The following is a 27,489-nucleotide window of genomic DNA, read 5'->3' as shown; positions in this document are numbered from 1 at the left end:
AGGGGGAGAGGATAAGTACTGCTTCAACTCCTCGAACGCTGCTTGACATTCCAGAGTCCAGGGCGCGGTTTTTATACCTTTGACCGCGTTGAAGAACGGGAGGCATCTTTCGGCGGACTTGGATATAAACCGCCCCAGGGCTGCCACTAGCCCGGTCAGCCGCTGCACTTCTCTGATAGTATTGGGAGGAGTCAGCTCCATTACTGCCTTGATCTTCTCTGGATTTGCCTCTATCCCTCGCTGGCTTACCATGAAGCCCAGGAATTTGCCTGCCCCGACGCCAAACGTACACTTAGTCGGATTAAGCTTCATGTTGTGTTCCCTCAAGACTTGGAAGGCCTCTTTGAGGTCAGAGACGTGGTTGGAAGCACTTCTGCTCTTCACTAGCATATCATCAACGTAGACCTCCATGTTCCGGCCGATCTGATTTCTGAACAGCTTGTTGACGAGCCGCTGGTAAGTGGCTCCTGCATTCTTCAGTCCAAAAGGCATCACCCGATAGCAATAGGTCCCCTGATCAGTCACAAACGATGTCTTCGAGATGTCGGACTCATACATTCTGATCTGATTGTATCCTGAGAAGGCATCCATGAAACTGAGCAGCTCGTGACCTGCAGTAGCGTCAATGAGCTGATCTATTTTCGGGAGCGGGTAGCTGTCCTTTGGGCAGGCCTTATTCAGGTCTGTAAAGTCTATACAGGTCCTCCACTTCCCATTGGACTTCTTTACCATCACCACATTCGCGAGCCAGTCCGGGTACTGGATCTCGCGGACGAAATCGGCCTTCAAAAGCCTCTCCACCTCTTCTCTGATGGCCCTTCGCCTCTCCGGTGCAAAGTGCCTCCGCTTCTGTTTCACGGGCTTGCAGGTCTGATCAACACCGAGCTCATGGGTGCTAATTGCTGGGTCGATGCCGGGCATGTCTGAAGGAGCCCAGGCAAAGACATCTGCATTGGCTCTGAGGAACTGAGCAAGATCCTGCTGCGCGGCCTCTGGCAGGGCAGAGCCGATCTGGACAACCCTCTGTTCGTCATCGATGTTCAATGGGATAGAAATGAGGTCCTCGGCCGGCTCGTTGACTGTAATCTGCGCTTCATCTCTCAGATCATACAGCTCGATTGGCAAAGACTCAGACGCATTCTTCACTCTCAGTGCCGCTGCATAGCACCGTCTTGATTGGGGCTGATCCCCTCTGACTTCACCTACGCCTCCTGGCGTAATGAACTTCATCTTCTGATGGTAAGCGGACGGAATAGCTCGGAGGAGGTTTTGGCCAGGGCGTCCTAGAATGGTATTATAGGCCGACTTGGCCCTCACCACCAGGAAGTTCACCATGGCGAAGGACTGGCAGGGCGGCTCCCCGATAAGAACTGGAAGCTCAATCTGCCCTTCAACCTTGACAACTTCTCCTGAGAACCCGAACAGATCAGAGTTGGCCGGCTTCAGACGTTCAGTTCCGATCAGCATCTGCTCGAAGGCGTGATAGTAGAGGATGTCTGCGGAGCTCCCGTTGTCGACCAAGATCTTCTTCATTTCCCAGTTCGCCACTAGCATGGTGATGACCAGGGCATCATCATGCGGGAGGATCAGGCCGTCAAGATCTGCTTCTGAAAAGGATATCTCGTTCTCTGGCCTGGCCTTCTTGCTGCAGGTATGGACGGCGTTAACCTGCCGGGCATAAGTCCTGCGGGCTGATGAAGAGGTCCCTCCCGCGGTCGGCCCTCCTGAAATGGTACCAATAACACCATGAGGTTGAGGTTGAGGTACCTGAGGAGGGGGGCTGGCCGGGGCAGGAGCTTGGATGCGGTCGCCCAGAGGTTGGGCGTCTCGAGGGCTTCTATCTCTGGGCCTCGGGTTGTCCTGGCGCTCTCTTCTGTTGTCATTATTTTTTAAGTACCTTCCGAGGTACCCTCTGCTTATCAGCTGCTCGATCTCCTCCTTCAGATGAATGCACGCATTGGTGTCATGGCCGTGACTCTTATGGAACCGGCAATACCTGGACATATCTCGTGTGCCCTCCTCTGATGTCTGCTTCTTCGGCCATCGGATAAAGTCTTCCTTCCGAATGGCTGCTAAGATTTGGGCCCTGGATGCGGTGAGCGGGGTGTAGCGCTCCCTCGGCGGGGGGCTCCTCTCCTTCCGGGGCCGGGGAGAGCTCCTCTCCTTCCGGGACGGACTGCTCTCCTTCCTCTGAGGTCTGTCGTCCCTACGTTGCTTGGCGGGGTTCTTCTCCTCGGGTCTTCTCTTGCTGACGGAGTCCAGGGCGGCGAGAGTTTCCTCGACGGAGATGTACTCTTCCGCCCCGGTCATCAGATCTGCCAGGGACTGCGGATTGCACCGGGCAACTGCTCGTCTGAAGTCAGTTGACCGGGCTCCGGCCAGAAGGGCATTCGTTGCCGCGGAGGGATCCAGGTTGGGTACCTGCAGAGCCTCCCTGTTGAACCGGCCAACGAACGCCTTCAAGGCCTCACCGTCTTCCTGCCTCAGGGCCATCAGCGAAGCTGTTGTCTTTCGAGGTCTTCTGCTGCTCATGAAATGTCGGGCCAGGTCATCCCCGAAGTCGTCGAAATTGTCCACAGACTTGGGCTTCAGCCGCGAGTACCAGTCTCTCGCGGCTCCAGTTAATGTGGTGGGGAGTGCCCTGCAAAGGAATCCATCCGACGCCCCGTGGAGGAGCATTGTAGTTCTGAAAGTCTGCAGATGATCCACGGGGTCGGTGGTCCCATCGTACTGCGGGATCTGCGGCATCTTGAAGCCCACGGGGACTGCCGCACTGAGTACTCTGTCTGTGAAAGGAGGATTGCTACTGAAGATCCTCGAAGCAGGGCGGCCCTGATCTCTGGCCAGCTCTTCAATTCTATTGTCGATCTCCTGGATCCTCAGCAACATTGGATCATCCCTCTTTTCGGCCTGGCGGGTAGGTCTGCTCCTTATGGCTGATGGACTCATTGCAGAACCGGACTGGCTGGCTGGACTCTTTCGCCGGTGCCGCGATCCCTCTCCGTGCGTGGGGTCTCTCTTGCTGCCACGCTTCTGCACGGAGGGAGATCGTGACCGGTGATGCTGACGAGGCTCGGGGCGCACGTGTCTGTCCCGCGAGTGGTGATCTCTTCTTGTGGAGTGACGAGTCTGATCCCGGGGCGGAGGCGTGCGCTCTCTGCGGGAGCTCTCCCCCCTCTGGACGGGTCGAGAAGCTTCGACTGGGTGTTGCTGGATTGCGGGGGCCACATTCTTGAACTGTGCAACCACATCAGTCATTTCTTGAAAAAGGGCCCGCATCTCCCTTGGGGTCGGGGTAGGGTCTGAGCGGTCCGAGCGAGGCGAACTTCGCTCCCCGGCCGCCCCGACCTCTACCTGCGAGGCCAGTCGCTCACTTCGTCCTTCGCGGGGGGCTGTAGCCCGGGTCGCCCGAGAAGTCGGAGGCGCTCGCTTGCCGGTTTGCCCTACCATTGTTTCTTGAAGTAAGATGTCGAACAGCTTTTTGTTGCGGGGTCCCACGGATGGCGCCAAATCTGTTAGGTCTAAAATCGGTAACAGGTTATGGTAGGGCCGAAAGGGCTGATTTGACAAGCCACGGCTAGAGAGGGCTGGTGGAGTCCTACGCTGCACAAGGGCACAGACAAGAAGACAAAGGGTCAGAAGACCGACCCGGAGTGGTGCTCCGGACGGACACTTCGACACTCAAGTCAGTATGAGCAGGAGTGCAGAGCAATGTCAGAGCAAAACACTAAGGGTCTTAGATTTTTTCAGAACCCTCACCTTAGCACAAATGAAGGCTATTTATAGTGATTCGGAGCCACCTGTCCTTCCACCTGTCCAAGACAGGTGGTAGCCCCTGTATGGACCAGATCTCATACCTAAGAGGTGCAGTTGGAACCTAGGAGGTGCTGGTGGAAGTCCCTGATTGGTCCAGGCAGCATACCTAGCAGAGGACAGGTGTTGGCTTTGCAGTGGCCCCTGTGAGGGCCACGTGTCAACAGCCGGTTGGTCGTATATTTTGGACCCCATCACATTTCCTCAATTTCCTTCCTTCAATTGAAGGAATCTGAGGGGTAATGTTTATACACATTTTGAAATTCTTCAAGAGATGTACGGCAATGATTATTTTCAAACTTGATGACCTTTTCGATAAAAAGGGAGGTTACAGGAAGTTAATTTTCAAAGCGAACCTTACAAGTGGTGGTAGTGTCTTTTCAAAGTTGCAAGTAATCGTGTGAAAGTTACAAGTGGCGGTGGTGTCCTTTGGAAGTTACAAGCAGCGGTGACAAGTATTCTTTGATGATGCCGAAATCCGCTCTATACGATCTAGCGGTGATAGAGTTGTTCCTGCAAGCAACTTGCACTCAGAGAAAGATATTAAGAGTACCAGAGTTATGATACGACTATATTTAGTTAGAAATCAGAATCACAGGTAAATTGAAGGGAAGGAGATGAAGTGCAGAAGAGTTACCAACGGCGTTTGATGGAGAAGGATTGAGACTAAACTTGGTCTTCCCAAGCTGCCTACGTACCCCTTCTTTGGGGATCAAGTCTAACATAGTTCCATTATGAAGGTTAAGGTCTCCTTTTATAGAGAACAATGTTCATGATGTTTAGAAGTTTACTATTTTGGGAGTCTTTCCTAATTGGTCGACTTTCCCGGGAGATAGGTTTATATCTCTTTTTAATAGATATCCCATCTCCTCATATAAGTAAGTTATTATCAGTGAGACTCCTTTTTTAAGAAGCCACCGCCTAAGGTATGTTACCTCTTTGAGCGGCAGTTTCCTAATTATGAACGTCGCTATTTATAAGGGGAGGATAATATCTCATTCCATTATACATAGGTCGGTCTCTAATTATTTGGAGATGCCACTTGTTGTTCATCCACGGTGGGTGCCGATTTTACCCCTAACATACTGCCCCCCACTTCCTTGAGCCATGGTTGGGTCGAGGAAGTAGGTTAGAGATTTTCTGTTATGTAGGGAGTTTGTTCGGTACCGAAGGTCTCATGAACTTACTTTTGTAGCCACCAATCCAACTTACAATATTCGGTCGGTTTTTCCTAAAACGAAATAGTTCTCATATATGCAGTTACTTCTTATTCCTTCATTTCTCGTCGTCTGTTATGGGAAACCATCAAATCATTTTAGGTATTTGTAACGACGGCACTTTTCATAATGACGTGACGGGAAAGGATCCTTTCATAATAGGCGTCGCTTCGTGGGATAAAGACAGCATGCCACGTGGACAGAAGGTGGGAAGAACCTAAGGGACGCTTGATAGCATTTAATTCCTTTCTTTTTTCCGCCTTTCTACTTCTATTTATAGAGGTTTTCCTTTAGATTTTGTTCCCAAAAATTTCTTTAACAAAGGCTCATCTTCTCCCCTTTTCTTTGAAGATGTCGAAATCTTAAAATAGCTCTTCTTCAAACACCGAAGGAAAAGGGAAGGAGACATTTTCACCCAAGGTTGGGGCTTCTTCTCACGACTCCAATCCTCAGAAGAGGGTCGCGAAGGACGTTCATCTACCACTGGGTTTTCCTCCTCTCCGTCCTCTTCCGCAGTCGCACGAAGAAGAATCCCTGGAGGAGTATGTTGCTCGGAAGCGTTCCCGGTTCTCCTCCGCGCATCATGAGGGGATGGAGATGTGTGAGAAGATACTGGCCATGGATAAAGAGATTACGTACCGGCGGATCGCCAACCTGAGTCTGAAGGAGGAAGTAGACAGACTCAACCAACTGGCCGAGTACGAGACTGACTCCCTGGAGACTTCTTCGGAGCCGAGGCCTAACAGCGAGGACATCTCGAGCGAGGAGAACTCCACGTGACTGGTCTGATTAGGCTGGGGAGTGTGGACCCCGATCTGAGAGGACTGGTGTCGAGGGACGCGAGATCCCCCTGCAATCCTCTGAGACCTCCACAATGTGAAGAAGAGCTCCACCAAGGAACTCTTGAGATGATGCCACCCTCATAGTATAGCACGAGTGGCGACATAAAAAGAAACGAAAGAGATACGTCTCGATCCGGAGCCAGGGCTCGAAACCAAGACGCACCTGAAATAACTCAGAGTCGTTATCCATGGATACGCCATGGAACCAAAACAAATGCTTTGTTTGCAATGGATAACCAAAGGTACAGAAGGTCCGTGTCTGGTGACGAATGAGGAAGGTTTGAAGAGCACCCCCAATTCTCCCGAGTGCGAACACTTGGTCTCTTATGCCATTTATTTATTAACTTTGAAGACTTTTAGGTGAAAATCATGTGAAATGGGAACGAATATCCTCGAGGAAAACGTCTACCTAAACATGCATGACCCAGGGATAATAAGCACATACAAAATAAATAAAAGAAGTATGTCACCTAAGCATTGCTAGGTTATGAGTGTCATGCCTAAATAGGTGTCTAAATTCTGATAGGCAAACTCATGCATGCTACAGCTAAAGGTATAAGGTCTACACAGGAAAGTAAGAAAACACAACAAAACATACAATATGACTCGATACCACACACGACGCAACACAACAAATCCTAAGACTCTAATGATTAAACCCGAATCCTTGGATGGTCTGATGTTCATCCAAAGAAGCCTACGTATCCCCGCCTCCACGAGAATCAAGGCAACGTAGTTCTTCGCATTTATTATAAGCTATGATGCCTAAGACATCTAGACCTCTATCCTAGACTCGACCTAAAAGACTGGACTAGTTATTAAAGCTTTTCGTGCGATTATTTAAATTCCGGACTATATGCCCTAACTAAATGTAGGTTAACCATAAGCTAATGCAGGTGGTTCCTACAACCTATGTGTAACTAGGTTGTGTGTCATAAGAAAAAACATGGGATCACTAAAGCATCCTAGACCTAGTCATCAGTCGGCGATGTGAATCGCCAACTGACCGGATAGAGGCGTTCTAGCTAGGACAAACTCCTAACTCTAACACACAACAAGCACACACCAAATCAAGGACAAACATCTAACTCTAGGACCCTCTATCTAGAACAAACTCCTAACTCTAGAGGAAGAGCTTTTTGAAAACAAGATTTTAAAGTTGTTTATTCAAAAAAAGATTTAAAATGCTATTTACAAAAGTTTGGCTGGAGTAGGGATACAAATCTCGAGCTGCACTACGTACCTCGTGAAAGAGGATCAAGCCAACGTAGTTCGAAATGAACTCTCCTAAACTATTACTAAAACATCTCAACGCATTACATGATTAGGGGTTTTTGATGTTTTCAAATATATATATTTTTTATGTTTTAAATTTCCAATTTTGTATTGAAAATTTCAAATTTGTTTTACATTTTAGGCGTCTAAAGTGAGTTAACACCATTTCAGATAAAGGAAATCCAATAGAAGAGCCTCTATACCCACCATATCGCGGTAGAGTATTACAGAGCGAAACGGGATCCCTAAAGCCTAAGGGGAAAGAAATCAAAACGGGGTAACTAAAATTCCAAGGAAAAGAACAATCTCGAAGAGACGAAAACAAAACTAATGAACCCTAATCAATCTCCAAAGGAGACGATATCTAACCTGCGAGGGAAAACCCTAAGCAAACGAGAGATGAAAAGCTTCTAACCCTAAGGGTAAACTTCTAAACAAAAGGGGACAGATAAAAACCCTATAAGAAGAACTACTAAACAATCAGTTACTAAGGAAGGGTCCCAACTAGTTAAACACTCTAAGAGGAGGGGATCCCTTAACCTGTGAAAACTCTAAGGCAGGAAGAGAAGAGATCGGTTCAAGAAACGCTCCATCGTCGCTGAACCCGACAAAGGACTCTTAACTTGGAGGGAACTCCGAAACTCGAAGAGGATCCTAAGAAACGCACGAAGAACAATCCTAGAAGTGAAAGAACTCCCCTATAAGAAGTGAGGCCTTCAAAGAAAAGGAAACCCCTAAGCCCTATAAGAAGCAGTGGGATAAGAGAGTGACATAAAGGGCCAAGGGTTGGCTCAAGAGGTTGTCGCCCGTCATAGCCTCAACCCGACAAAGATGATGAAGCGCTCCCAAAATCGTTGGAATTCCAAAACTTGAAAAGGGTCCCGAGGTACGTGCAAGGAATGACCCCTAAAGGAAAGGAAACCCCCAAACCCTGTAAGAACTCTAAAGAAGGAAAGAAGATAAGAAGGGTCCGGGGTGGCTCAAGAAACATTCCGTCATCGCAATCCAATAAAGGAAGGACCCCAAAGAAAGAAAGAAAATCCTATAAGTGAGTGCAGCGCATAGGTGAAACAAGACTAAACCAAAGCCTAAAATAGCACTAATGCCCTGAACCATCACCTCTGTAATGATGTTGATTCAGTTTGCCTTTCATTTCTTGCTCCAATTTCATATACTAGTATCGACTCCCAACAAAATGCAAGTGCAATTTTTAAGGGAAAGTAATTCAAATATGCAAGACTATAGAAACTGAAAATCCTAAAAATCTGATATGAGTACAAGAAAATGGGATTCCAATAGTAGAGTACGATTTAGAGCTCAAAGACTAGACATGAAAAGAAATCGAGATGGCTTGTACTCCCAACATATGACAATTTCAATAGCAACAACAGCCCTTGCCAAAGTATGAATTAATGAAGTAACAAATAATGTTCCCATAGATATCTGAAGGATGTAAATGGAATGAAATAGATTTAGCTCGTGTGATCGCCCGAAAGGAAATGATATAAACATGACCATGTTCATTACAATTCTGCATCTGTAACTGAACATGGCAGTGCTGACACATTCCCCTTTTCTGACAAAACAATTGAATCGAAAACATGATCCAAAATCCTGCTTATCCTGGGGATCATTTCACTAATTCGAAATATGGATGACCACAAACATGTTCTAACCCTCAAATTGTTATCATTTCTACAACTTGATTCAAACCACTAACTAAAACGCAAGAGGAGATTATTCGCATTTATGAGCAAAATCCAATGGGGGCAGATTTCTCAAATAAATTTTGTAATGGGCATTCGTGTAAGCCAAAATTTGGAAACATTTTTAATAAGTTTCTCCACTGAAACCTGGGTTAAAGGCTTGAAACAAATACCTTAGCAACAATATAGCAGCACCAACAGAGATTAAATTTGGATAAAAATTTCCAAACGAACAGAACAAACAAAACCAAAGAACTGTGAAGCCTCTGACGATCTACCCCATACAAATTTGCAAACCCTTACTCTTCTATTGGAAAAACGAAGTAAAAAAAATAAATCCACAAAACACAAGATCTTGATGAAAACTTTCTCTTCTTATGCCAAATCCATGCTCAAAACCTCGATTATAGAATAATAATGAGAAACACCAAACTATAAACTCATCAAAGAAATAAATCATAGAGGATACCTCAAGCGCTGCTTAAAATAAAATCGAGATTAACTCCACCGAAGTTCCTCGCCAAAGCCGCACAAGGTGGTCGATCCACAGATGAATCCCCTATTGCAGTAGATGATGATGGGTGAAGATTCACAAGTTGAATCGAAGAGGGATTCTTGCCTTTTGCTTTGGAGGCCCAAAACAATGAAATGATCTAGGTTAGGATTGGTGGTGGTGAAGAGGGCAATGGTGGAGTTAAGGTAATAGATGGTGATGAATGGTCAAAATGAAAGGGGTTTATGGTCAAATCTGGATTGGGTTAAGGAAATGGGTTAGGGCAGTGAAGAGTGAAGGGTGTTGGAATTTGCAGAGATGTGGGTTGTAATGAATAGGGTGGAAGGGTGAATAGGGTTTTGATGGAAATTGGTTTAATGGAGGTGTTGGTCGGATGAGAAAAGACAGGGTTGCTGAAAAATGGGTGAAAATGGTGGATCTGATGTGGGTTTGGGTTCAAGGAAAGGGGTGATTGAGGTGGAGGTGGAGAGGAAGATGGTTGGTGGGTATGGGTCGGAGAAGAGAAGGGGTGAAGGTTTGGGATGGAGAGATGATGGTGGTGAAATGGAGAAGAAGAAGAAGAAAAAAAAGAAGAAGAATAAGAAGATGGAGGTGCTGGCCGGAATCCGGCAATGCCCTGTCGGAGAAGACAAAGAAGAAGAAGAAGAAGAAAATGGTGGTGGGGTCTCAGAGAAGATGGGGTTGGCCGGCCGGAGGTAATGGACGGAGGTAGTAGCTTCCTATCCTTCTCTTCCTCTGCAATTTCTCCTTTCCTCTGCTATTTCTCTCTCTCTGCAAAATAGGTTTGCTGTTTTTTTTTTTAGATGGTGAATAAGGGGTTTGAGAGGGTTTGGTAGAAAAGGGGGTTGGGTTTTGGAGAGGGTTATGTAAATCTAGGGTGTGGGAAGAAGGTGGTGCTGATTTGTAGTTGTGGTGGAGGCAATCGGTGATGACCGGCAGGAGAAATGGCCAGAGATGGGTTTGAAGGTGGAGGTGAAGTCAGTCGGTGGATGAAGGATTCCGGTGGGAAGTGGATGAAGGTTAGTGGAGATGGAGGTGGCTTTAGTGGTGGTCGGATTAGAGGCGAAAATGGGGAGGAGAAGATAGCCGGAAGTGATGAAAAAGGGTTAGGCTATGGTTTGGATATTTAGGGATTCTTCTTCTCCTCTCTCTCTCTCTCTCTCTCTCTCTCTCTGCTTTGTTAGAAAATCAAGCCCCCTAAATGCCTGATTCGATGGTATTTTTATAAGACCAAATATTTGAACCCCCCTTTTTCCTTAGACAACTAACTCTAGTGCATTTACCACTGCTCTTTACACATCAAAGGGGGTGGCTCGGGTGAGGAAATAGGAATAATATATTCAAACCCCTTTTATTCCTAGGACAGCCCCTATGGAGTGTTGGTCATTACCATTTTCCAAAACAAAGGTGGTCTTCGGTAATAGCGATGGGGGGAATATTATGGAAAATATCTCTTTAGAAATTTGATCTCAACCCTCCAAAACCTCTTTATGTTCAATGGTGAGGATTGAAGGCTTTTTAACCACCTAGAAGCTTCATAATATTCCTTCCCAACTAATCATAACCCTAAACCTCCATTAATCTAGATTATGTTCTAATTGTTACTTGAAAAGGAAGAAATGAATCTTTCTTATTTACGAAACTGCCCTGCTCCCGGATAATGCACCCCCTAATTATGCTACACATTAATCTGCACGCCTGCATATCTTCTTGGACAGCCTTCTGCAGTAAACTTGAACTGACTTTCCAGGTTCAAGCGCACCCCCTTTTCTAGCTAAATCGCCACCCTTCTGAACTTGCACCACGACAGTTTCCGGGGTTCGCTTGCTGGGCAAATCAGCTCAGATTTCGATAAAAATTTGCAGGGACCTCGGTGGTACCCTAAGCTAACCTAGGGCACAATTTGGGACTTCAGAACACTAGTTTATTAGGGTAATTATTTAAAACAAAATGTAAAAGGGTTCGGTCAAAATGGGGGTGTCTACAGATGCCCCTCTTTGTCAGAGTGTGCTTGTCATACGAATGGCAAAGCTGATAAGACAACGCATTTTGGCCGACCTGGCTTTAAAAGATTAAGTTTTGGATTTTTGGTTTTGAAAAAGGGTTTACACAAAAGCAAATTGGTGAAACAACCTCTCACCGGACTCTAACTCTGCAAATATATTTGTGAGATAGTCTCTCACCGACTCTTAACTCGGTGCTTGTATCGAAGATTGAAGATTTTGATATACAAATTAAACCAAGAATCACTCGGCTAACTACCGGGAGCTAAAACAGGTAAAGAATATTTGAGAAGACTCAAATCATCAATACCGGACTACAAGACGGGTAGAGAATGCTTGAGAAGACTCAAACTATCAATACCAGAATACAAGACGAGTAGAGAATGTTTGAGAATACTCAAATTATCAATACCGGAATACAAGACGGGTAGAGAGTGTTTGAGAAGACTAAAACTATCAATACCAGACTACAAGACGGGTAAAGAATATTTGAGAAGACTCAAACTATCAATACCGGACTACAAGACAGGTAGAGAATGTTTGAGAAGACTCAAACTATCAATACCGGAATACAAAACGGGTAAAGAATATTTGAGAAGACTCAAATTTTAGTACCGGAATACAAAACGGGTAAAGGATATTTGAGAAGACTCAAATTTTCAATACCGGAATACGAGACGGGTAGAGAACGTTTCAGAAGTAAAGAATATTTGAAAAGACTCAAATTTTCAGTACCGGAATACAAAACGGGTAAACGATATTTGAGAAGACTCAAATTTTCAATACCGGAATACAAGACGGGTAGAGAACGTTTGAGAAGACTCAAACTATCAATACCGGACTACAAGACAGGTAGAGAATGTTTGAGAAGACTCAAACTATCAATACCAGAATACAAGACGGGTAGAGAACGTTTGAGAAGACTCAGACTTTCAATACCGGACGACAAAATGGGTAGAGAATGTTTGAGAAGACTCAGACTTTCAATATCGGAATATAAAACGGGTAGAGAATGTTTGAGAAGACTCAGACTTTCAATACCGGATACAAAACGGGTAAAGAATGTTTGAGAAGACTCAAACTTTCGATACCGGATTACAAAACGGGTAAAGAATGTTTGAGAAGACTCAAACTATCAATACCGGATTACAAAATTATCAAGACGGGTAAAGAATATTTGAGAAGGCCCAAATTTTCGATACCGGATTACAAAATGGGTAGAGAATGTTTGAGAAGACTGACTTTCAATACCGGTTACAAAACAGGTAAAGAATGTTTGATAAGACTCCAACTTTCGATACCGGATTACAAAAAGGGTAAAGAATATTTGAGAAGACCCAAACTTCAATACCGGATTACAAAACGGGTAAAGAATGTTTGAGAAGACTCAAACTATCAATACCGGATTACAAAATTATCAAGACGGGTAAAGAATATTTGAGAAGGCCCAAATTTTTTATACCGGATTACAAAACAGGTAAAGAATGTTTGAGAAGACTCAAACTTTCAATACCGGACGGGATGATGATATATCGAGCTTTTCACCTGGAACCGACAACCCGACCACTCATAACATAAACTCCTAGAGGTCAGAGAGGAGGAAAAAGGATTAAAACATAGCATAGATAAAAGCGATTAGGAAAACATGACATTTACCAAAGGTATAATTCAAAGAAATATGATGAAATCTTGCGGGCTTTGGCCCCTTTAAACAAGTAAACCAAGACTGTGCTTATATTTTGAAAACTGCAAAACTGAATTCCAAATTCCAATGAGGATTGGAATTTTTTTTTTGAAAAACTAATCAAGGAGTTTAGCTCAAAAGGGTGTGTTCAAACTTCTCTCATCTTTATTTGATAAGAATAGCCATCTCAATCCTAAATTTTTGTTCGACGTCTTTTATGACTTGGGAAACCAATTCATAAAAGATGCCCCTAGTATGATTTTATTTCCATGACATGATTCATAAAAGAGCAAAGCGCAAAGGTTCAACTAAAGGTTTTCATTTCAAAGAAATGTTTGAGGTTACAAAACTTTCACAAATACAAGAAAATGGGTTCTGCTCAAAGCATTCATCCTTCTGCACTTTGTGATAACATTATGAATAAACTTGAAAAGCTGCCCCTTCTGAACTCTGCACTATTCGGCTCCGTCCGTAAGAGATGCAACTTCTTGCTTTTAAAACTTATCACCCCAGCTTCAAGAGGAATACAGGCCAAACCTGACCTTAAAGACCTGACTTTGACTTGACAATGAAAAGATTTTGACATACAATAGACGGGACTTTGACAAATGACAAGCGAAAGCTTTGACAAACACATAACTTGGACTCTAAAAGAGATTGAATCTGCTTCTTAATTTGATAAATGTCTAAAAGTGTTTAATTCCTCTTTTTGATATTTCTTTCATGGTTATTATCTCTTTTAGATTGCTTAGTTTTAACCACTTTAGCTTGAAGAAGTATCAAAAGAAATTATGCGGGCGTTTACTCAGACTTTGAAGTAATGCCAAAATGGAAGTCCAATCGGCTTCTAGAGCTTCTGTCTTTTTAAAGTCGTTGCCATGACCAAATCGCCTTTTCAGGTTTTCGATTCGGCGGATTGCATGCCTTATATTTTGCCTGGATTGTCTGCCCTTGCAAATTTTCCATCTAGCAGGCCCAGCACCCTGATTTTTGCCTAAGCCGCCCTTTCGGGTTTTCAACTTAGCGGGTGAATGACCATAACTTTTACATAGACCGCCCTTGCGGGTTTTCAGTCTAGCGGGTCTAAGACTCCATCATTTTTTTTTTTTACAAACCTGGGCCTAAATACACCAGAAGGACTTTTAGGTAGGCTTGGTTTCAAACAGGTTAACATTTGGTAAGTTTTGAGCAATTAGACCAAATCTGGACCCTCCAGACTGCCTACGTATCCTCAAAGAAATTGGGAATCAGGTCCCGCGTAGTTCGAGTTTAATATCTTTTATGACGAAAGTCATAAAACATGCCCCTGGTTCAAGTTTGACAAAGAGGTTTTGCTTTTGGCTCAAAGGAGTTTAGCAAAAAGGGTTTTCATTTTTGAAATCTGGGCTATTGGCTTAAAAAGCTCAAATCGTCCAAAGATGGCCTTCTAGTATTTTAGGCATAGTATTTCTTTAACTGATTCAAGTTTCTAGGTTCTGTTAATTTTTCTCCATTTTCATCGAGGAGTCTTATGCCTTTTCCCGGCAGGACTTCATCGACAATATAAGGACCAGACCAATTTGGTCGAAACTTCCCTCTCGGATCAAATACCAGTGCCCTATAGGACTTCAAGAGAAGATCTCCTGGTTTCAAATCTCAGACATGAACCTTCTTATTGAACGCCCTTTCAATCCGCCTTTGATACCCCTGGATATGATAAAGAGCTCGTAGCCTCTTTTCATCTATCATCTGCAATTCCTGATGTCTGGCCTTCGCCCATTCAGATTCTGGTAAGCTCGCCTCCATCATCACTCTCACGGATGGAATTATGAGTTCAACAGGCAAAACTGCTTCCATTCCGTACACTAAAGAATACGGAGTGACACCTGTAGAGGATCTGATCGACGTCCTGTAAGCCCACAAAGCATAGGGAAGCTTGTTCGACCAATCTTTATAAGTTTCTGTCATCTTGCTGATGATTACCTTGATGTTCTTATTTGCTGCTTCAACGGCTCCATTCGTTTGCGGCCTATAAGGAGACGATTTGTGATGCTTTATTTTAAACTCTTCACACAAGTGTTCTACTTCCTTCTTGAAGTGGGAACCATTATCTGAGATTAACTCATGAGGTACTCCGTATCTACAAATAATGTTTGTACGGATAAACTTCGCAACAGAGGTAGAAGTCAAAGAAGTATAAGAAGTAGCTTCAATCCACTTCGTAAAGTAGTCGATGGCAACCAAAATATACTCATGTCCGCTGGATGACTTCGGAAATACTTTTCTAATGATATCTATTCCCCACACTGAAAACGACCACTGCGAAGTGAGGGAATGCAACTCTGAGGGAGGTACATGAATAAGATTTGCGTAAACTTGACATTTATGGCACTTCTTTACAAAGACGAAACAATCTCCTTCCATTGTTGGCCAATAGAATCCCAGTCTCAGAATCTTTCTGGCTAACATCTTTCCATTCATGTGAGGACCACAAACTCCCTCATGGGTTTGTTCAATAAGCTCAGCTGCTTTGTCTTCATCAACACATAAAAGCTGGATCCCATCAAAAGATCTGCGATATAACTGTCCACCACAAATAAGAAAATTGCCAGCTAATCTCTGAAGGATTCTGCGCTCTTTCCGAGAAGCCTCAGGTGGATGCCCTTCACCAGATATGAGATTCCTGATGTCTGTATACCAAGGCTTTCCACATGGACTCCTGGCTGCTATTTCAATAACGTTCACATGCGCCGGCTCCCATTGCAATCGCACTGTAAGCGGCTGGACCTCCATTGTTTCTGAAATGGCTAACATCGAAGCCAGCGTAGCCAAATCATCAGCAAAATGATTCTTTGTTCTATATAAGTGAGTAAATGTAATACTCCTGAACTTCTTGACCAAAGATTCCAGATATGCATTATAAAGGATCAATCTATCTTCCCGAGTTTTTCATTTCCCATTAATCTGGCAAATGATCAAGATGGAATCCCCAAACACATCAATATCTTGAATTTGTAAAGCTAAGGCTGCTTCAAGTCCAGCAATACAAGCTTCATACTCTGTCATGTTGTTGGTGCACTCAAACTGCAACTTGATAGATATTAGAATATGCTCCTTCTGAGGGGATATAAGTACTGCTCCTACTCCCTAACCCTGGTTATTGACTGCACCATCAAAATACATTGCCCATCTGGTATTTGGAGTATCTTCTTCAACATCCATAATCTCTTCATCAGGAAATTCAGCCTTTAGGAGTTCATTCTCTTCCACAGGGGAATCAACTAATTTTTCTGCGATGACCCGCCCTTTAACAGACTTCTGAGTAACATAAGTAATGTCGAACTCAGATAACAATAACAACCATCTTGCGATTCTTCCAGTAAGAGCAGGTTTCTCAAACAAGTACTTCAACGGATCCATCCGTGAAAGCAGAAGTACCTTGCTCGATAACAAATAATGTTTAAGCCTCTGAGTTGCCCAAACTAATGCTAGACAGGTCTTCTCCAATATTGTATACTTCACTTCATATTCTAGCATCTTCTTACTGATGTAGTATATAGGCTTCTCCTTCTTAGACCCTGAATCTTGCTGAGCAAGCATACAACCCATCGCTGTATCCGTGATGGACAAATACAACAATAATGGCTGATCCAGGATGACAGGGGATAAAACAGGAGGTAAGGACAAACACTGCTTGATTTTTTCAAAAGTGATCTGGCATTCTTCGGTCCATTTCTTCGATGAATTCTTCTTCAGAAGCTTCAAAATAGGCTCGCATGTCATCGTCAGGTGTGCTATGAATCGTCTCAGATACTGAACTTTTCCGAGAAAATCTCAGATCTGCTTTTTGGTCCTCGGCGGTTCCATCTCTTGAATCGCTTTGATTTTTGATGAGCACATTTATGTGTGAATTGTAGGTAGAAAAATCATGTAATTCTCTCATTTAAAGCGGTGCTACTAATGTATTTTCCTTATTTTTTGTGTTTCAGGGTTATTTATGGATTATCGTGGAAAATGGAGCTAAAGCGATGAAATCCTAAAGAAAGATTCAAGAGCGAAAACAACTATTGGATCAACACCATTGTGGCTCAACATTTGAAGGGTTTGGATTATTTTACGATCCACCGATTGGTTGGTTCAAAATAGCCTTGGGAAGTCATTTTAGGAGTGCAACTAATTTAAATGGTGGGTTATAAAGTAGACGGTTCAGATTATCTTTTGGAAATAATATTGGGGTCACAACTAATTTAGATTGCAGCCCACAAGACCAATGGTTTGAATCATCAATTTGACGGCTCGCCAAACGGACAGTTTAGATCATCTCATGCTGGAAATTTTGGCTTACTAATTGGATGGTGTGGATCAGCCCTATGAACATAATTTAAAGGGTGCAACCCGTCTACGCCACGGCCCTAACAATTGAACGGTCTAGATCATTCTATGGAATAAATGGGTGGTACAAGCAATTTACACTATGGCTACGTTTTATTATCGCCCATCATATGTACGGTTTAGATCATTATATGGCAATGGGTTAGGGGCGCTAATAATTACCCTACAAATGAGTGGTTTGGATCATCATATTTACATTTGTAGCTCATCAAATGAGTGGTTTGGATCACCCTACAGAGAGGATTTGAGGAGCACGAATTGCTCATTTTGCAGCCCACCATTTGAACAAGTTGGATCATGCCATGATGAGGGCCATATACAAAGTAGGTATGAAAAATGGCCGATATATTATTTCCCTATTGAGGTGCAAGTGGGACCCGCCCTTGCCTCTAAAAAAATCGATTTCCTAATCTAAGAATGGGTTGCACCCTTTATTTTGATCGTCCTTTCTTTGAGATGATCTGGATTAACTCTTGATGTGCAATTGTGTATTGTGTAGCACTAAACCCATGCACTAAAGTAGAAATCACAAGGTCTGCATGGATTTGATGACGTCAATGTACATGGAAATAGTAGCAAAGACAATGACCGAATATACAAGACAAGAAAAGGAATGACCTGCTATGTTTGGATGGGTTGGATGACATGTATATGCATATGCATATAGGGGCAACAAGAGACTTGTATTAGAACCCATCAATTGAACAGCTAGGGTCATTGGATGTAAATAATTTGATAACCATGTCTAATATGTGATGAACCTATTTTTGGACGTGAGATTCAATGCTTTGGAAATGAGATGTTGAATTAGAAACCATCTCTTGTTAAAAAGGAAGCAGCCACAATGAGACAAAATTCATTATATACAGTGGAAAATGACATATGCGGTTGAGATTCAAATTGGCAATTACTAAATTAGAAGGTTATCTCATCGGTTTTGGAAGGTAGTGGATGTAGGCAAATTTTTTTGGCAGCTTTCTTTCTTTCTATGGTGGGTCTCACGTTTGATTAATCTGAACCATCCATTTGATATGGCAAGTAATCCAAATATAGCAAGTGGGTCCCACGTTACTGTTTTGTTTGGTGGATTCACAAGGACTCACGCATCTTGCTGTGTCAACATGGTTTCGTTATTAGTATGTGAAAAAAAAAGGAATTGATATCACCACGCCATCTTTTCAATAACAGTAATCCATTCTTCACTTTCCATAGAGATGCTTTTAAAAGATTTTTTGCAATTCCCAATATGCTCCAAGCAGAAAATAGTTAAATAAAAGAATGGAGTGTCAGTCTCAAAAGAGGGAGTGTGGATATCATGCTCTATGTTAGGAAACAGTTTTCTCACGTTTTGGCAATTTCTATGCATCCCACGTGCAGTCTTATTTCAATAAGAAATTTTGGGCAACTCTGGTGAAAATGGCACTTCGTCAAATTTGAGAGAGAGAGAAAAGGCAAGCAGGGCCATCTCGAGAAGAAAAATAAAATGAGAGAGAGAAAACAAAATAGCAAGTCATCTTCAATATATTGAGGACTTAAAAGAAAAAGAAAAGCTCTCTTCTTCACACTCTTGTCTCTAGTTCTCTCCACCATTCTCAAGCTCTCTTTCTCTCTTAGGTTTTCTTGTTTTTTTTCATGCTCTTTTTTCTTTTCTACTCTCAACCAATGATCAAGCATCCACTGTTCAATCCAAGGTGACACTAAAGCTTGAAGAGGAGGATTTGGCCAAAGTTGGAGGAGAAAAAGACTAAGTTCTATTTACTTTTTGTTATTTATTTTAAGTTCAATTTGATGCAATTTTGTTTCAATTCAAGTTAGTGAAGAAGTAATTTGCTTTTGTTTCATTTCCTTTCAAGTTCAATATGGCAATTCTTCTCACATCTATCTCTTTTATTTTTATTTTTCTTCACTTCTTCATGAATAACTAAATCCTAATTACTTTTGAAGCCATGGGGAAGGAGAAATATTTATAATTAAATCAATCTACTCAATTGAAAAATTATGTAGGATTTTGTGTTTGAAAAATTCCAATCATTCATGCCATTGGCACCCTTTCGTATGAATGATTGTTGATTAACAAATATAAAGTTCTATATAATCAATGTAAATTGGAGAGTGGATTTGATTAATTACTTATAAGGAATGACATCCCTTTGATTTTATTCCTTATTGACTAGTTAATCGAATTTTCAACCCAGCTCAAGAGTTGTTTTAATTAATCAATCTAATCCGAACCAATGGTGGATTTTAACCCTAAGTAATCTTTTATATTGAATTAAGGATTTTACACTATTCCAAATTACTTTTGCAATTTTCCAATTTACTTAAGCCCTTAAAATTTAGTTTTCTAAGTAAATTAGATAAGTAGTTAATAGAGATCATTAAAATTTGGTACACTTTGCCTAAATTAGGATTTTAAATCAAAAAGATCTTAGTTGAATTTTATTCTTAGATTGAATAGAATATACGCTTATATATAGCGTTGGCTCTGAGGTCAAGTCCACGGAAATCCTGAGTCCATTCTAGGCAACATTATATCATAGCTAGTATTCTAATCGGTAAAAGAATGGGATTGACAACTAGATTTCTCTTCCCTGAGTTCGACCCGTATTTACACGATCCGTGCACTTGCGATTATTTAATTTCTCAATCAATTTTTTTAGGATCTACTTCCATTCCCCTTTCGCTGACCATGAATCCAAGTAGCTTTCCTGAAGTAACCCCGAATACACACTTGCTGGGGTTCAGACGAAGCTGATACTTTCTGATTCTTTCAAAGAATTTTCTTAAAGCGACAGTTAGCTCCGGTCGAGTCTTTCCCTTGACAATCATATAATCTACATAGACTTCGACTTCTTTGTGGATCATATCGTGAAGAAGAGTAGTCGCAGCTCTCTGGTAAGTAGCACCTGCATTCTTCAGTCCAAAAGGCATTACTCTGTAACAGTAAGTTCCCCACCGAGTAGTAAACGCTGTCTTGATCATATCTCCAGGCGCCATCTTAATCTGATTGTACCCTGAAAATCCATCCATAAAAGATAACAGAGCGTGACCAGCTGTATTATCAACCAGAAGATCAATGTTCGGACGCGGGAAGTCGTCCTTCGGACTTGCCTTGTTGAGGTCCCTGAAGTCCACACACATCCTGACCTTTCCGTCCTTTTTGGTCACCGGCACTATATTCGCTAGCCATTCTGGATATTCAACAACTTGAATGAATTTTACTTCCAGTAGCTTTTTAACTTCGTCATGAAATTTTAACTCCCATTCTGTTTTGAGTTTCCCGAGTTTTTGCTTCTTCGGTTTTACTTCAGGGATTAGAGGTAATCGATGCTAGACAATGTCTTCGCTCAATCCTGGCATGTCATCATAAGACCAAGTAAAAACTTCCTTGAACTCCCTAAGTAAAGTGATTAATTCCTCACGCTCCTCGGGAGATAAAGTTTTGCCAATTCGTATTTCCCAAATTAAGGTTTCGTCACCTATATTTACTGTTTCAATTTCCTCTTCGAGTGGTCTCGCTCGGCGACTCTCTTTTTGTTGAATCATATGTTTGATTTCAAGGGGAGTTTCGTCGGCATCCTCATCAGAGGGGGAATCTTGATTATCATTATTAATGTTATCAGTTTTAAGAGCAGATTCAGTACTTGAAATGGAAACAAGAGAAACAGAAACAGGAACATACGTAAAAGAGTCTTTCATTTCATTCATAGAAGTGATTACATCAAGAATGGAATAGCCCACACAGGCATTGTATTGGACTCTAATGATGTATTCATAGACTCAACAGACAACTCAATATCGGACTCAGCCAACTCTGGCATATGTGCAGTTGAAGAATCAAACTCATCATTTAAAGTATTCTTGGACTCGACTTTATTGGAAAGAGACTCGTCACTGACTCCAGAACCAGATCCAACTTCCACAGTACCTGCATCAAAAGAATCATTAGAATAAACAAACTCAATATCAGACTCGGAAGGAGATGTATGCTCAGAGACCACTGACTCTTTTGAGGAAACATGACTATACTGAAAGACTACTTGAGGTAAAACCTGGGAGGTCTAGTTGGTCAGGGGTCCCTCAGCTGGGGTGATTAAATCTGCGGGGTTCAGAATGAATGCATCCCTGCCAATCACTGCTACCACTGATGCTTCGGTTTCACGGCTAATCACGCAATCTGCTGACGCTTCGGTCTCACTCTAACCATTGCTACCACTGGATCTTCAGTTTGAAACATGCCATTCAAACAGCCTGGCTCTAAAATATCGGCCCAATCAGTTTCCGGTGCTACCTCAGTAATCTGCGCACTCACTGGCTCTTCTGCTAATTCTAGGTCAAAGAAAATTTCAAAGCCTGGAAGCCCCTGTCCTGTCACATCATCGGTCCATGGTTCAACAAACCCACAAAATGGAAAATCTGCCTCCTCTTTTCTGAAAACGTCGTTTTTGATCAGACTGATTGGTCCCATAGGCAATTCTAGTCCCCGGCGGCGGCACTCGGCCCATTTCAGCATGTATCTCTTCATTTCCTTGACCTCCTGCTCGATCGGCTCATATCATAGGCCAAAGAGACCATTGAAAGTTCTAAACACAAGCCACTCGGTAAGGCCTTGGTGATATTTGCCCAGCCCTGCGCCTGAAATATAACCTTGTTTACGAATCATCCTGACTACATTCGAGTTGGTACTAGTCAAGAAGAAAACTTCTTCGCCAATGGCCTCCGCCATGAATATGACCGACACCTCCAATGAAAAACCTGTCAAACTGACATCGTCTGCCTTCCCAGCTATAGGCTCTTGTGAAATCTGCGCAATCTCTAAATCCGGGTCACCCTTTACAGTCACTACCCCGTTGTTATGAATAAACTTCAACTTCTGATGAAGGGTAGAGGGGATAACTGATATCTTATGCAACCAAGGTCGACCCAATAACAGCAGGAAAGAAGCTTTAATGTTCAATACTTGGAATTCTATGCCAAAGTCTTCTCCCCCTATCTGGATTTCAAGGGCCAGGGTTCCGATGACATCTCGCCAGGTGCCATCATATGCTAATATACCCTGCTCTGAAGGAATAAAATCTTCAGGCCCAAAGCCCAAAGCCCAAAGTCGCGGCAGTACTCAGTGGGCAGATATTCAGAGCAGACCCGTTGTCGACTAGTACTTCGGGTACCCTCCTCTTGTTACAGATTATACTGATTTTAAGTGAACGGGTGTGATCTCTTCGTTCGGGAGGTAAATCATCGTCTGTGAAAGATACTGCCTTGGAAGTCCTAGCCACAGCGACTAGGCTTACCAATTCATCGGGTGTAATCTCAGTTGACACTTGAGCAGCATTCAACTCTCTGAGTATAACCTTCATGTGCTTTGACGAAGACATAAGTAGACCCCAAATGGAAACATTTGGTTGAGTCTTCTTCAACTGCATCAACAGGTTATCTTCTTCCTCATCTGCACTCGGCCTATTCTGCCCTGGATTCTCCGCTGCTCTTACTGCTTCTGTAGGGTTTTCTGCTCTCAACTCTGTGGGCTTGAACACACGGCCACCCTTTGTAACATGACGAAGCTTGTCACACTGATCTTCTAATAGAAGCAAATCATTTGCATCCATTCTCAAAACATACGGGGCTTCATTTACCTCTTCTTCTTCAAAATCATCAATCCTTAGAACATAAGGAGTTTCTTTTTCTGCCTCAACATCCTCGCATCGAAGGACATATGGTCGAGAGGATGCCTCTGTCAAACCGGTACTATCCATCCAGAGGGCATAAGACCCTTCTCTTTCCATCTCTTCGATCTCCTCAGGGTCAAACCTTATGATATAAGGTTCATAAGGAGTGATTACACAAATGAGAGGGGATGGATCAAGAACTGGCTCCTTGACAAAAATGGCATTCGTCGCAGGAGGAGGAATAGCACGATGATTAGGAAGTGGATTTTGAGTTACATTGGGCCTTTCCACCTCAAGCTTTCCCTTCTCTAACATAGTCTGGAGCGCATGCTTTAAAGCCAAACATCTTTCAGTGAGGTGACCCGAATTTCTGTGGTACTCACAATACTGGTCTAATCTCCAGTATGGGGGCAGCGGGTTGGGTACTGGCCTGATTTCAGGTAGTCTAATTTTCTTATCCCTTATCAGCCTTTTCAGAATCATAGGTAAAGGATACGGGAGTGGATCAAAGTGCCTCTGAGGTTTCTCCTCTACTGGTGCTAGCGCTGGCTTTGCCACTTCCGTTACAGTCCTGGCCGCTGGGCGAACATAGTTCACCTGGTCTACTTCTTTCTGTACGACCACAAGTCTCTTTCCTTCTCTGATGTCCGATGGAAGTCTGGCCCTCAAACCCTTAGCTATTGCATCCTCAGTCCTCGTCCCAGTCTTAATCAGATGGTCAAAGTCGGTGTAATGCTGAGGAGACATGAAATGGAAATACTGCGGTGACAAACTCTTAATTACCAGCTTGATCTGATCTTCTTTTGATAGCCTCTCACTCAATTGTGCAGACTTTCGACGCCAACGATGGATAAAAAATGTAAAGGTCTCCAGCGGACCTTGCTTTAACTGCTTGAGGTCTCTCTTGGTAACCTCTATTCTTTCCTCCATTGAAAACTGCTCTACAAATTTGTTGGAGATACTTTGTAAGGTCTTCACCTCTTTGGGTTTCCGACGCAGAAACCACTTCTTCGCAACCCCAGTAAGAGACATTGGAAAGACCCTGGCCATTTGCTCAGGATCTAGCCCATACTGCTGTGACAGCTCAATAAACCACCTCATATGATTCCGGGGACACACAGTCCCATCATATTTGTCATAATCAGGGGTTTGAATTTAGGAGGCAAGGTGACCCCAGGAGACTTTATCAGCTCGGATATAACGAATTGCTTTGGGCCTTGATGTTTCAAGCTTTCCATGTCTTTTGTCAGTTTCTCCAATTGATCAGCTACCTGCTTCTCCTTATTATACCGGGCCATATCTGGAATGCAATATTCTTCAGCGCACTGCTCTTCTTCCAGGTCGACACCTACTGGTGGGATAAAAGGACGGTTCAAGTTTGCAGGGTTCGGATTTGCAGGTATGACAGGAGGGGGTTGAACTGCAGGTGCTCTAGAAGTAGAGACCTTTTCATTAGACCGAGCTTTCATTTGAGCCATCTCTTCTTGCACAAAGGCCATATCTCGGGTAAGATTCATCATCATCTCTTGAATTTTAGCTAGCGCATCAGTGGGTTGAGCCATTTGGACAGATTCTGAGGATTCAGATAACTCAGATAAAGAGGGTGCAGGTTGCTCAGGTAAGGTTAGCGGTTCAAATTGACGAATGAGTCTAGACTTCGTTGACTGTCTAGACCACGCGGGTTGACTGACACTTGAGGGAGCGATCTTTGCTTGATTTTAGAATCCTGTGCTGGAAATTAACATACTAAATTAAAACGATAACAATTGAGATAAAGTATTATGTACCAATAAAGATAAGAGAAAATCATGAATACTATTCCATTGATCAATAGTCAAACTGTAGTTATAATCAAAACATTAATCTTTGATAACAATTGGATGAAAGTAACTATTTACAATGAAATTTGAAGAAATTAAAATAACAATTTCATGAAAAAGAATCTTCAAAGCTCTTCAATCCGAGCTCTCTTGCCCGCGAGCCTTCCTGGTAATTCTCCACATCGGACCTTAGATATTAAGAAAAATCTCTTCCCCACGATCTTGCTTCTCCAAGCAGCTACAATGGTATTGATGAGATTAGGGGACAACTTTTCTCAAGGAGGAGGTGCTACAGTTCCAGGAGGACATGGATATCCCGTGATCTGATGAAGCAAACGGGTTGGTGCATAAAAGGTCGACTTTTCTAAACCCATGAGATACACAAATGGATATGGGTAAGTGCTAGTGATAACTTGTAAGCACGAATGACTCACACAGTAAAACTGATTTTTCTCCACGTTCTGCAACCAGTTACGCCACTCATCAATGGATTGCGGTTGGTTGGCCATTGGTTGCCAGGACGGGAAATCCTTCAGGGTGTACTTGTCGGGGCTTTGTGGTCGGGAGATAGTGAGTTTTTCACAAAGCCACACGCATAACAGTTTCACACACCCAAAGGAATTATCATGAACCTCCTGACGAGCAATAAGGTCTAGTCCGGAGAAAGTTTCTGCTAGTATGGTGGGAACATGATTCCTCCCTTAATTGATTTGATCCACTACAGCTAACAAGGCCAAAGGAGCATCATAAGAATCTCCACGAATGACATAACGTGCGAAGACACCAAAAATCAAAGCACTGTGCCGACAACTCTGAAAACGGGAGTCAGCAGGGTCGATGTTTTTAGAAAAAAAGTTTGATGAGGTCCTGGACTCGCACGCCTGTGTCTGTAAAATATGACAGAGCATCGACCGTGGTATTTTTGAATAATTTGCAGAAAAGGGAATGAGGGTCATCTAGACTCAGAGGTTGAACCCAGAGTCCCTCCGATGGGAGCTCCAATAAGACGCACCAATCTTCAAAGATAGGACAAAATTCAAATGAACCAAATCTAAAGACATGAAGAGTAGGATCCCAAAGATTGGCAGCTGCTTGGAGAAACTACCAGTCTATGCCGAGTATGCTCAAATAATTGAATGTACTAATAAACTTCTCAACCATGCTCCTCTCTGAATGCTCACGCGGAAGAGTTTTAATAGTCTCCTTTATCCAACTCCTCAACACATTGTTCGCCATGATCAAACCTAACACTCATACAATGACAAAATCATGAGAGAATGGAGATATCCATAAACAAATGATAAGGATAAACTTGATGATCAATTATAGGGGGAGGATACAATCTGCGACGCCAAATTTTTTATCAGCGATCAAAGATGATCAGCAGATCAGAAAATAGACCACAGCCACAAAATGACAAAAGTAGGTCATAGACCGGATCTAAATCTAGCGATGAATACCAATAACTATACGATCAAGAAGATCAAAGTGTTAGACCATGGCCATAGGGACAACGACAAGCTACCGACCAGATCTCAAGACGAAACAAGTATACAGACAAGCATATACCCTAATGAATAATAGATACACAAACTGAATCTATGACACAATAAAAGAATAAATATACAATCAAATGGTAGCAAATAAATTGTGACCACGAGAATGACATGTACAGGCCACTAACCTAGTGAAACTAAAAGAATGTAAATATAACTGAACAAACCAGAAGCTCTTACTAGAAATGGGTTCTAAGCTAATTGAGGCTATACATGGGAATCGAGACAAGATGAACTAACTCTAAAGAATAGCAGTCATGCTGTTCTGCGAAAAATTCAGCAGCATAACGACTATACAAGATGGTCAATGAAGACAAGTAAACTGGCTCTAAAAAGTAGCAGTCATGCTCAAGATATTTTGGATAAAATCCAACAGCATAATGGCGCTAGTGCTACAAAAAGAAAGGGGGGGATAAGATAAGCTCATGGTTTACCTGACTTTAAAGAACAACAATCATGATCAAAATGTTCTGCGAAAAATTCGGCAGCATAACGGCTAGACAAGAGAGTCGAGGTAAGGTAAACTCATGGTTTAACTAACTCTAAAAGATAGCGGTTATGCTCAAAATATTTTGGGTAAAATCCGACAGCATGACGGGTATACAAGGGATCCCCACAGCTCAACCAAATGTATATGAATAATGGTGGTAAGATAAGCTCATAAACGGTAAACGAAATATGGTTACCAGAGAAAGGTAATCAAATGAAGGACTGACCAAAGGTGAGAACATATGACAACGGGCCAAATCCTATGAACAATAGACCGAAGGACAAATCATGGCCAAGCTAACGATAAGCAAAAGCGACTGACTAGATCTAGATCTGAATAATGAATGAATACAATTGATTGCACTGAATAAGGAACTCTAACTAAGAGGAGAACCTTAAAATATATAATCAGTACATATAAATACACATATACATATATCCTAACCAAGGGCACCAGCCCTAAGTCTAATCTAGCGGAGTCAATGAAGTCTTGACTCAAGACAGATTGATGAGTGTACTAGGACCGTGTTGTA

General features: G+C 42.8%; 1 protein-coding gene across 1 annotated transcript; it reads right to left on the bottom strand.

Annotated features, from left to right (window-relative positions):
• Positions 1–21,980: 21,980 nt before the first annotated feature.
• On the bottom strand, positions 21,981–24,192 carry LOC143880683 (uncharacterized). Its single transcript, XM_077383654.1, has 2 exons — positions 22,594–24,192; positions 21,981–22,481 (listed from the first exon to the last, which is right to left on the bottom strand). The coding sequence occupies exons 1-2, from the start codon at positions 24,190–24,192 to the stop codon at positions 21,981–21,983; spliced, it is 2,100 nt and encodes a 699-aa protein (XP_077239769.1).
• Between the last annotated feature and the right edge of the window lie 3,297 nt (positions 24,193–27,489).

This window comes from Tasmannia lanceolata, unplaced genomic scaffold, assembly GCF_043159265.1.
Source record: "Tasmannia lanceolata isolate RefF3 unplaced genomic scaffold, GAP_Taslan_0.1 ptg000007l, whole genome shotgun sequence".
NCBI lineage: Eukaryota > Viridiplantae > Streptophyta > Magnoliopsida > Canellales > Winteraceae > Tasmannia > Tasmannia lanceolata.
The sequence above is the reverse complement of the archived record's forward strand: the minus strand, read 5'-3'. Positions and strand labels throughout refer to the sequence as shown.

Coding starts and splice junctions, on each gene's coding strand:
- LOC143880683 (XM_077383654.1), bottom strand. CDS start 24,192: ATGAGGTGGTTTATTGAGCTGTCACAGCAGTATGGGCTAGATCCTGAG. Junction 22,482..22,593: donor TAATCTGTAACAAGAGGAGG/GTACCCGAAGTA, acceptor CCTTCAGAGCAG/GGTATATTAGCATATGATGG.